Raw genomic sequence first — 12,406 nt, 5'->3', positions numbered from 1 at the left:
TAAAACAAGTGAACTTCTGGCTCAGATACTTGATACCTTATTTCTCACTGTGTTCTAAATTATGAACTGGCATCCATTGGATGAAACTTGCTGTCTTTCAAGCTAACTGTTATACAACCCAACAGTTTTCGACTTCCTAAAATGTCAGGGCAGTATAACCTTGAGTTCTGTATCGAAATTTGAAGAATGGTATTTAAATTCGGCTTTGTTAAATGTCCAAATGGCTGTAGAACTAGACCAGGAAAAACACATTTATAGTTGACCACAGTGTTGCCAGGCTTAGTCATGGATGGACACTGATTCCTCCCGTGTTGCTGTGCACCACTGTCCTGGCTGCTGCACTGTTGGTCAGCTCCACCCACAGATGAGCCGCACCCCTATGCCCTGCTATGGCACCCACCTGTGGAGGCACCAGAAGGCTTAGAAACAAGGGTACAGTTGTTTTACCCTCAGGCAAGAGAATAGATGCCAAAGAAATGAAAATAAGAAGTAATGAGTGAGAGGAAGTGCCTGAGCTCCTTCAAATCCATCCCAGCCAGTTGGCAGAAAGAAGGCATTCGTTGCCAGTTACCAGCAATGTGCCAGGAGTGCTTAGAAGTGAATTTTTGGAAGAAAACATTTTGGATCAGAGTTTTAGCACTTAAAAAAAGACCTTAAAAAGTATTAAATTAAAGAAAGGAAGTAAGGATATTACAGATCTCTTGTCTTCTCTGACCTCTAGCCTAGGTGGAGTGCCCTTCCTAATAAGTATTTCCACGAGAAGCTGGGTTTACCTTGTTTTATACTTCAAGAACTGTGTTCCCTAACTAGTCTGTGAGCTTCTTGAGGATGGATGGGGAGGAATCCGTTACCTTACTTCTGTATTCTCAATGCTTAGCAAAGTAACAGATAGATAATAAATATTTGTTAAATAAATAAACTATATTATCAAAATGCATACATTATGCTATTTTGATGTTTGGTTCAAGAGTAAGTTCCTTTACTTTATAATTTGAAACCACTCTTAATGCTAAATCTGTTAGAAGACTAAAACATCAAAGAAGCTTGCAAACCTTGCAAGGGGGCTGCTGTACTGGGGGTGCTCATTGGGTGGTATGAATTTGTAGGTTTCCATTCTTTCACTGATATGCATTCAGACTGTTCTGGAGTTTGAAATACACATTCTTACTAAATATGACACTGAAGGACAGTCAATAGGTGATCATTTCCTCTTAAATTAATGCCATTTGGAATTCTCTATTCCTCTCACTCCTAGTTTATTTGAAGTCTGCCTTTATAAACATAACTTTTTTTCCCCCAAAATGATTGAAGGATGTTTTTGTTTGGGATTCTAGAAAGTCCTCAGTTTGATGTTCCTGAGAATTAGTTCTAGTTAATTAAAATAAATAGCATTAGGCAGAGACCTCTCAAAACACAAAGGAAGTTTTCCAGGATAAGAACCAATAATTCAAAAGGGCCAGGATTCATATTGGTTAATGAGAAACCAGAATTAAGTTGATAAAAATTTCAATGTGTATGTGAATTTTCCAAAATGAACTACTGAAATACACGTTTGTATAAACCTATTTTTTCTCCTACAAGAAAGTTTCCTTACCTTTTGCAGCTTCTATATGTTTTGATTGTTTTTGGCAAGGAAGCTGGACTCCAGATGTCTCATCTCATGATCTAAAGTGTGCTAGTTAAGTAGTCAATGTACTAATCAAGTGTTCAATTCTTGTACTAGTTGAGTAGTCAATGAAATTTTCTGTATAAATAAATATTGACTAAATTGACTAAATAACGCCTCCATTCCTTTTTCCAGATTGACTAATTTATTTGGATTAACTTTCAGCAGCAATTTAAGGCCAGTTTATTTGTGATATCCTGGTATATTTCATTTCATCTAAAAGTGAAGGCTTGTATTTTGCCCTTTCCTATACATTCATAAGTAGAGTAACTGAGGCATACTTTTTTTTTGTCACTAAAGTAAACAACCTAGTTAATCTCTTTTTTGTCCAACCAGTATAAATTTTATACTCCACAGGTTAGCAAATGTTCTGCATTCTTCTCCTTTGATCTCAACACCTGATGACCAATGCATTAGTTCAAAATAAATGTTCCATAGCTATTTGGGATTGAACAAATAATTAAAAGTTTTTTGAAAACTCTAAATCATCCTACAGATATTTTAAGAAAATAATATGTTCTTTCCTTTATATATATTTTCTTCATAGTGGCCATGTTTTAAAAAATTAAAATATAAATTAAACAATAATGATAAAATTTGGAATTTAAACAAAACTAAAAGGAATTGAATAATTAATAATTTAAACTTTGGAAATTCTAATAAAATTTGTCTATGTTCACATTTCCTCTACATAAGGGTGTTTCAATTCACTCTCCATTCATTTACTTATTAAGGAAAATAACTTCTCAGAAGCACACGGCTTTACAGGTCAAAATCTTGGATTCCATTTTTTGTATTTTTCTTATCAAACCATAGGTTAATGAAATATCACTCATTTAGTTCTGTATTTTGCTAGAGAAACTTGCAAATCCTCCTTCTCGATGCAGTAAAGGTATATGGGGGAAGAAAATGATCGTCTTGGTGGCTGGTCTTCTCAGCCTCCTTCCCCTCTCCCTCCCCCACCCCTCTCCCGCTTTCTGTCCCTCTTTCTCTTTCTCTTCTCCTCCTCCTCTATCTTTGGTTTTCTTGTTTATTGTTCTCCCTGCAAGCACAGAAACTTCTCAATGAATAACTTTGTTGTACATCTAGAAAATTATTAATATAACTTCCCAATAAAGGCAACAGATTCTTTCTACTCCCAAATATTACTGGGGCATTTGTCTGCGGCTGAGGTTCGATGCATATTGAATCTCGACCTTAAATATGGTGGCTTCTGTACAATCATTAATGTGCATTATAGAAGGTAAGCTGCACATGAAGATAAATAGATGGATTTGTATTTTGAAGTAATGGTTTTAGTGTTTTTATTTAAAAAGGCTATTATCCACTCTGGAAGTATTTGATAGGGGAATGCCACAAAGAAGGGTACAATCCATTTTCATTTCTGCTCTTTGGAGAAATCACCTTATAATTTTAATAGCTACAAAATAGACATAAATTAAGTCTAGGTAGGTCAGGACAAAACTGGGTTGCTATGGGTATTAAAGGTCAAGTCTTTAAATATACCCAGGTGGATAAACTTAGAAATTATGCCTTCAGGCACTAGTGCGCCCCACTACTTCCTGAAGTGAGCCCCAGAGAGTAGTGCATAGAGGGCTCCTTCAGGTCCTCTTTAGACACTTCAAAATATTTTAGAATCCTTGGTAGGAAGATGACTGGGATCAAAGAGCCACTGAGAACTGTGGAATGTTTAGATCATTGTAAAAGGAAGTTCAGCTTGGTCAGGGTGAGGGCAGTGAATAAAGAATAAGTCAATAAAGAATGAATTAGAAGGAATAAACTGACTACAGCGATGTCTAGATTTTTCTCTAGAAGCCTTAATATTCTTCTGCATCAGGAAAGATAGGAAAAGAAAGCAAAATGCCTCTGCAAGGACATCATAAGGTACAGAGTTAAACTGATACTAAAAATGTCTTATCATATACAACATTTGATTTTATACTCATTTAAATATCCCATACTAAATATTCTCTTATAATATAACAACTCTTTTTAGTTAAACAATGAATTAAAATGTATGTTATTTTTAGGATATTATATCGGAAATAAGTAAAATTAATACACTATATTCCTACAGTGCCAGGTATTTTAAATTCCTGTAGGTATGGCTTGTATTTGAATAGCAGCAAAATTACTGCTTCTCTAAAAATTGTATAATAAGCCCAGGATCAAAGCAAATAATTTCATATGCAGTATGGTCTAGATCTCTTTCTTGTACTCTTACAATTTGCTCCTTTTTATGTACTACAGAGTATTATAAAACAATTCCACCATCTAAAGCAACTAACACAAACAACTAATATTCAACAAATTAATTCAAGAAGTATTTATTGAACATCTACTATGATCTGACTACTATTCATCAGGATATATCAGTGGGCAAGCCAGAATAAATTGTATCTATTCTTTTAAAGCTATAGTTCTATCATCAGGAAACAAAACAATAGACATAAATACAATAATATAGTAGGTTCCAAAGTGCTAAGTACTGCATTAAAAGAAAATTGGTGGATGGAGAGTGACATGGGTGCGTGTGTGCGGTAATTTTCAATTGGTTGTAATGCAGTCAGAGTAGGCTTCATGGAGAAGGTAACATTTGAGCTAAGGCTTGAAGGAAATGATGGAAATCTGAAATGTGGGTACTATCTATTGCTCAGAATTTGTTACTTACTTAATTTGTCTCCAGACTATATGAAAGCCATGATATTACCTATTTGAAAGAGAAATAGCCAAGCACATTTTTGGTTCTCTTCTTTATTTCAAGCAATGTCATGTTGGGGAGAGATTAAATAGACAGACTTCATTCAGAACAATTTAAAGCCTTTCATGCACTTAGGCGGACAGACACATTGGGCATAGCACAGATTGTACTTAATTATTCACTGAGGATTACTATTTAAGAATAGGACTATGGTTTGCTATAGAAATTACTACCGAAATTTCTAGTGTATTCAATATAAGGCAGGCCCAGTTCCCTTTGTGATGTTTTTATAGCTATTCAATAGTTTGAGCCATGAGTCTGGAAAAAAAAAAATCTATGTCAAATTCATTAGCAGACTGAAAGTTGCTTTTCCAGACAAAACTGTAGATGAGCATTTCATGTGCTTTATGTGTAGTTTTAGTTTCACATTTTGGCCACAATCATTTAGATTTCCCAATGATACATGGAAAGAAACTGAAGTAGTACCTAATAGAAAAGATTTTCCTTTTTATTTTTTCCATTTTAAGTAAAGTAAAAACAGCAGTTTTACTAGTTAACTGAAAAAGCCTTTGCATCTGAGATTGAGAAACGTTTTATGGTTGTATTGAAGAAACTAACCACTTTTGCATTAGTGTATCTACTCTCATTTTATCGGTATCCTTCACTGACATACTGTGTATGAGTTGTCTTCTTTTTCAAATCTCAAGATACATTTTCAAAATTAATTGTTATTATATTGCTTCAGAATATAAAATATGATTGTCCTAATGGAACAAAAATTTAACTCAACTCAAATAATCATTGAATGGCTACCCTTGTTTGGATGGTACAATAAAAGACAAAGGGCACACAAAAAAGTAATATTTTGAATAACCATCCAAAAAGAGATTTAAATTGGGGGTGGGGGGTGGGCACATACTGGAAAGTGAAATTCTGTAAGTGGATTGAAGAAACAAAAGATGCCAAACTTCACAGGCCTGCTCCATACTCACCTCCCACCCACCCTCTCACAGACCTTGAGGCTGAGGTGGAAAAATATTGTCAAAGTATGAAACAGGCCCCCTCAGCTATCCCTGGTGGTTTCATATGTGTCTAATTTTTCAAATGTTGGGGATAAGATAAGGAAAGAGAAATGATGAATATGGAATTGTTGGCATTTCGTCAGAAGAGTCTAAGGGAAGAACTGAGTACTCTAACCTCTATCTCTCCCTCATGATGATAAACAGTGCCTGAGAGCAGAAGGAAGGGAGGGATTTCCTTGGAAGAGTCTCTGGAACTGAGTCCAGCAGCTGGGGCGATGCTGTGCATTGGTAAAGGCAGCAGCTGTGGTTTGGTCCAGAGCGGCCAGTGGGGCTGTTCTGTTGCTGCTTCCCTTGTCCCATATGACATTCTCATGAGGCCACCAGCTGACTGTGCCACAATTCTAGCTCTTCAAACACTTTTACAGTTAGAGAAACTTGAAATAATGTTTACCTAGACCTTCACAACCCCAGAAGGGACCAAGACCAGCTGGGTCAGGAAGGCTGAAGCATTGCTATAATTTTTGAAAATTTTTTTTCAAAATAGGAGCTGCTATGACTGACCCAGTTGTCTTCCTTTCTGACCCTACAGAGGTCTAGATGTCAGGCACACACTTAGCAAGAACCACCAAGTGACCCATTTCCCTTTCATCCAAAATAGGGGTCCTAAGTGCACATCCCCTCTGGGAAGTTTAGGAAAGGAGGAAAGGAAGCATCATGTGCTATATTTTTAATAAGTACATCAATGAACTAGTCCTTCCTTCCTTCCTTCACTCACACATTCATCTACACAGCAAATATATTTATGAAAGACTCATTACATGACATTGGATGTGAAAGTTACTGAGATGAACACATATCTGGCTACTAAGGAGCTCACTACAGTCCAGTGAGAGAAAATGATCTGAATGAACACTTGTCTGAATAAGAGATTTAAAATTGTTGTGAAATGTGAGAACATTATTTCTGCAAGGAAGAACTTTAGTTAACATCTAGGGAATGTCTAGCATAGATTTAGGGACTTCTATTTCATATATTTTTCAAAATCCTTAGGTAGACTCCAAAGTTTAATATTACAAATAGAATCGGGGGTAGGGTATAGCTCAGTGGTAGAGTGCGTGCTTAGCATGTATGAGGTCCTGGGTTCAATCCCCGGTACCTCCATTAAAAATAAATAAATAAAAATTTTAAAAACAACAACAACAAATAGAACCACATCTCTCCTGGGTAGTCAAAGTTTTCAATATGGCCATTTCTTTGCAGACTTTTTTGCACAAATATGATTATATAAAGGAATGTAGACCTAGGGTGCGGCCCATAGTTGTCAAGCAGAAGTTCTGATGGCTGAGTTTATAATTGTCTATTATAATAAGATGGTGGATTTGGTCTGCCATCTAGTGATTAAGAACTGAATTCTTACAACTAAATTTAAAAGCACATAAGTTTTATGAGGAGACAAATCTATGAGGTTATATGAGAAACACAGGACAACTGAGTTATTCTCAAACAAAACGTGGTCAGATAAAAATACATCTCTTCTCTCTAAGATACTGGTGCCAAGATGTTTGTGGTAATGACTTTGCAGTGGATTAGTTCAATTTGTTGGAACATTTGGTAAGGGTAAAAGAATTCTGTAGCTTGGAAGACAAAATTTTTGGAAGTTACAACACCATGGAGGATTATAAAATAATGACAATACTATTAGATATCTACGAGTCCTCTTCAACTGTAGGAAAGTTAAAGAAACATAAGTAGGGAAAATACAGGTGTCACACTATTTTGGTTTTGGAATTCTTTTTCAGATTTTACAAGAAATAATTTTTAAAGTTCCAGGACTTTGAAAAAGCTTAACGTCAGCTTGCATTAATTGTATGATTTTCAGAGGGAAATCTGGAGGTCAGTATTGAATTGCTCAGAATGTCACAAGAAAATTCCTTTTTAGTTTTTTTAAATAATATTATCATTCATGGAATAATTATGTCATGACAGCTTCACTGCAAATTGGCTGCAATTTTGCCTTCTATTTTACTTTTCTTTTTGTTTGAATAAACATTGATGTAGAAAACAGAAGGGACAGTCTAATCATAAGGTGTACAACTACCATGTACAAACCTGAGAACTGTCTAAGACACCCGGTGTTTTCTACCCACTGTTTCTTTGCATACGTCTTTCATTCAGACATGAACAATGAGAGTTCACTGAGTTTTTGTGCCTTCTGTGATGTGCATGGATTCTTGTGCGGGGGAGGGGAAAGCAGGGTTTGGCAGTGAATGCGGTTTTTCATCTCCTTGCCATTTAAAAGCATTCCAGCTAACTTTCCACATCATCTTAAATTTAATTATAAATTCTCATGGGGAAAAGGACCAGTGATGACTCAGAGTATAAAACTAACTTTTAACATTGTCATTTAAAGCAAAGTAATATAGTGGCCCACTTCTTTGCCCCTTGGATTGAGGTTATGCTGTCTTAAATTTTCAGGAAGAAACTGACCTTCTGTGAATTAACTGAGAGAATGTGTCTTTTTATTGGAACCCTGAAGGAGCCACAGAGAACAGGATAACTCACCTCTGAAGAGTCTCTCATAGATTTTAATGATATTTAATCGATAATATTATTACATGTCATCTTGTTTTTGTTTGTTTTCATATTCTCTACTACCACATGTCTAATTGTTCATCAGTGAAGTTGAGGTCTACTTCACAATGATAGCATATATTTTTGAGAATAGACTACATATACTTTCAGTATTTTGCACATGCAGTACTTGGCATATACCCACTTAACTCTCAGTAAATACATGGGAAAACTTCTGCCTCCCAGGGTGTGGGAAGGGAGAAGCAAGCTAATTGAACTTATGGTATATCTCATTTTCAGTCAGTGGTATTTAGTGCTTGTGACTGGATATTTCTTTCTCAATCATAAAACAAAGTTATTCTTTATTTACCTAATGAAATAGTTTGATGGACTATGGATGTACATCCATTTCTATATAGGTTGTGTTTGGTGGAAACATTCACCGTGGAACTACATTGTCTGAAAGTGATTTTTCACCTAAAAGTAGCACTGCTTATTTGATGTACAAGTGTCTTATTTTTTTCAAAATAGTCCTGCAGAAAAGCATATTAAAGCAGGGTATTTATTTTCTTCTTGGTTTAAAATACCTATAGTTACTAGATATACAGAGCCAATATTGTCTTATTGATTAGCTGTATATTATGTGATAAACATCTTTTGATGAAGATGAAACCATTTATAAACTTCATGCTCTTCTTATGAATAGCATGGAATCCAGGATGTGGTGTCATGCTCTGAAAGCAATTTTCCATTTACCAAATATCTGTGATGAAAGACTTTGTGAAGCAAAGTATTCCACAGAGAAGTGAGAGAAGGTTAACCAAGAAGAACTTTCCACAGTTAGTAAGATGGGTATTTGAACAGATGTCTTTATTCTAAACTGAAATCATTTTCATCTGTAGTTCTGTATTATCATGTGACTATATCTATTCTGATAAATATATAAGTATTTATAAATAGAAATAGAAATAACTTGATGTCATAAACTAATTGTGAATGCATTTTTTAATTTTTAGTTTTATTTTTGTAAAGTACAAAGTTAATGCTAGTGCAGTTAAATTAGTGAACCATAATTTAGATTCATTCATTTATTCGTATCCATCCATTGAACAAGTATTTGTTGAATGTTGGCTCTATGCAAGGTGTGGTGGCAAGCTTTAGAAATACCATGATGAACAAGACACATTAATTCTTACCTTAATGTAATTTATTGTCTAGTGTTGAAAATAAGAAAATAAGCAAGTAAAAATAAGTAAATTAATACTAATTGTGACATTTTTTTGAAGGCAGTGATTTTTTTGCCTAGCTGTTTCATTTTAGAAACTATTTAATTACCTTGCATATACACAAAATGAATAAATAGAATGGATGAATGAATGAGTTTTTTAAAGAGTTCCGTGAAATGTATCAATTGGGTAAAGGAAGTCTGCTTTAACAGGATGGTCAGAGAAGAATTGTGGGGACAGGTGCCAATTAAGCAAACCGTAATAGTCAGCCTGAGATGAGGGAAGGAAAGGTAGTGCCAGGCAAAGGGATCAAGTTGTACAAGGACTGGGAGGGAGGCCTTTGGGCTTTAAAAAGGAACTTTGATTTAAGTCATTGGAAAGCTCCTGAAGGAATTAAGCGAGGATTATATGATCCACTTCATGTTTTGAAATACTATAGTTTGTTTCTTAAGAATTACAAAGTTAAAGACATAATGTGTGTTTATTTTATAGTAAATGTATAATAGACTTACTATTACCATTTGTGTAAACGTGTGTATATTCTTTTCCAACATATTTTGCATTAAATTTTCATCTAAACGTGAAAAAGCATTTGGCAGATATTATGTAATAGCTGACCAAATTGTTTTGGTCATGGCTTTCCTTAATTACTTTTGATGCAAAGATAATTAATGCATTGCCTGTATAAGCTTTGCATTTCCATTGCAGTTTAGAAAGCACCTTTAGTTTAGGATGTTTAATGGAAATCCACTCCATGAAATGGGTCACTGTTACTTCTTTTTAATCTTAATATTTAAAATTAATTTAAATTTTTCTTCATGGTACTTGAATACATACTGTCTTCTGTTGTTGTGAGATTTACTAATCAAAAGCTTCTAATCATTTGAAAGTCACAGAGTTTACCAAATGCTGAAATTATGTGTTCTCTTCAGAACCATTCTTTTTTCCTCCTTTTCAAATGATTTATTTTTATCCCTCAAACATAATCTTACCATGTTTGGCTATTTGTACCTTCAAAAATGATTTTGTAAGGCATTCCCTGATTAAGTACACTTACTTTGGATCACTTCTTTTTCTTCCTCTGTCACATTAGAATATAGGTATTATAATAATTTAATTGTGAATTACATTCTCTGTCTTTAAATACCAAATGAAATAAGTTCTTCTGTGTTTTGCCTTGTTAGGTTACCGCTTAGCTGAGGTTTTCAGAACCCACAAGATGACTCACTTTCTTAAATATTTCCCAGATTCTGAAATTTCAAATTACTAACCTCCTTTTTTTGTTCTTTTTCTTCTTTTTCTAGAAGGATATGGTGAAGAAATAGCCTGCACTCAGAATGGTCAGATGTACTTAAACAGGGACATTTGGAAACCTGCTCCTTGCCAGATCTGTGTCTGTGACAATGGTGCCATTCTTTGTGACAAGATACAGTGCCAGGATGTGCTTGAATGTGCCGACCCCATAACTCCCCCTGGGGAATGCTGTCCTGTCTGCCCACATACAGCTGGAGGTGGCAATACCAATTTTGGTAAGAATGCTTAGGGCCAACTCAGAATTGGTCCAATGATTCATCTTTATAGCTGATGCTCTCAGAATTCAGCAACCCAGAAGAATAATTAAGCCACTGTTCAGTGGTCTTTGGGGTTAATAATTGCACTCACCCACTTTATCTAACAGTAATAAAAATAAAGTTATTTCCCATCTTAATAAAAACCAGGGGATTCTTGGCTGCATTTTGAGTGGTTATGTCTCATTTGAGAATTCCTTGTACCACTTAAGATGGTCATTTATTACCCTAGCCATGCTGAGTACCTAAAAGTTTAATGTTAATTTTACCTTGTTCACTAAAACACCTAAATGTAAACTTGTTTCTCTTATATGTAAATTTCTTACATATGTATTCAAATACATAGTCTATGATAAACACAGACACTTTTCCCTCCCTACAAAAGTTTTAAAAACCAGTAATCTATATCATTCTTCTCTCCAGGCAATCCACCAATTCTCTTGTCTTTCTTAGCCAACAGAATTTTCCAAAGGGATGTATTATTTTGCCTCTTATGAAAATATTGATCAAAAACAACTTCTGAATTTTACCTACTGGTGAAAGGGAAAGCTGTTTAAGTTAAATTATGATTCTAAAAAAAAAATTATTGAAAATAAATATTTAGGAGATTCTCAATAACCATTTCTGCATAAAATAACATATTTATTCTTTTCTTTTTATAGGTAGAGGAAGAAAGGTAAGTTTTACTTTGCAAAGTTTCATTTTTGTAAATTTTTTTATACTAAAGCTATCCATATAGGACTGTACTCTGAAGTGTGTGAAAGCCTTTTGTGGAGGATAGAGTACTTTACAAACATATATGTGAGCACAGTTTAGTTACTTTGATTATAGATCACAGATGCCTCTCTTTTATCCACTTTGTTAATTTTTGTTTATAGATGTTTCTTCCAGGGAGTTATGAATCCCTTAGGGATTAAGACTGTGTTGTTTTAACCTTTGTATTGCTTGAATTTATCACAGCGCTTAGTATATACCTCACACATATTAGAAGTGCAGCAAGTGTCTAATTGAAGAAAATAAAGGAGGAAGGGAGGGAGGGAAGGATGGAGAATATTAATTCTACTGCAGTGGAGTTGTGGCCCCTCTCTTGTTGATTGGGAAGTAAAGATTCAATGAAAAGAATTAATTGAATACTTCGCTAATCACACATCACCAACCTTCCTTTTCCCTTCTCCACAATCAAGGACCCCAAAATCTAATCCCAGAGACAAGCCTTACACTCAAGAGGGCAATATTGGAGTATAGCCATGACCTTGCTACAGCTGGCCAGTTTAGCTACCTGTCATCTGGATATGGTAATTCCATTCAGTGAAGAGAGTTCCATTCCCTTGGAAGTGCTCCCAGTTTTCTGGTTAAGTTGAAAACTATGGCATTTGCTTCAGTCTTATCTTATGGGATGGGCACAGGAATCAAGAATGGAAATGAGCAGTCATCCCAAACTTCATGGCAGATATTAGACAGGTTACCAGCAAATCTAAATTCTTTGCCTTTGCATGGAATGAAACAGTCAACTGATAATCAGATAATGCAAGGCTGCACCCTCATGGTAGATGAAAGTGATGTTATCAAGGGGAGATCCTGGTCACCCTCACACTTTCTGGTTCAGAGGGCAATACCATAAACTTGTCTTATTTGAAATAAATATCAGTGAA

General features: G+C 35.0%; 1 protein-coding gene across 3 annotated transcripts in view; it reads left to right on the top strand.

The window, feature by feature from the left end:
• COL5A2 (collagen type V alpha 2 chain) overlaps positions 1–12,406 on the top strand; it is a 288,262-nt gene that overhangs the window by 213,491 nt on the left and 62,365 nt on the right. For all 3 annotated transcript variants that reach the window (XM_064484975.1, XM_031451781.2, XM_031451780.2), the window contains 2 exons: positions 10,491–10,715; positions 11,417–11,430. In XM_064484975.1, the coding sequence (XP_064341045.1) occupies positions 10,532–10,715; positions 11,417–11,430 (198 nt within the window). In that variant the 5' untranslated portion in view covers positions 10,491–10,531. The remainder of the gene's footprint in view (positions 1–10,490; positions 10,716–11,416; positions 11,431–12,406) is intronic.

The sequence above is a fragment of the Camelus dromedarius genome, chromosome 4 (assembly GCF_036321535.1).
Source record: "Camelus dromedarius isolate mCamDro1 chromosome 4, mCamDro1.pat, whole genome shotgun sequence".
In the NCBI taxonomy this organism is placed as follows: Eukaryota; Metazoa; Chordata; class Mammalia; order Artiodactyla; family Camelidae; genus Camelus; species Camelus dromedarius.
Note: the sequence above shows the minus strand (reverse complement) of the source record. Positions and strands in the feature narration are given on the sequence as shown.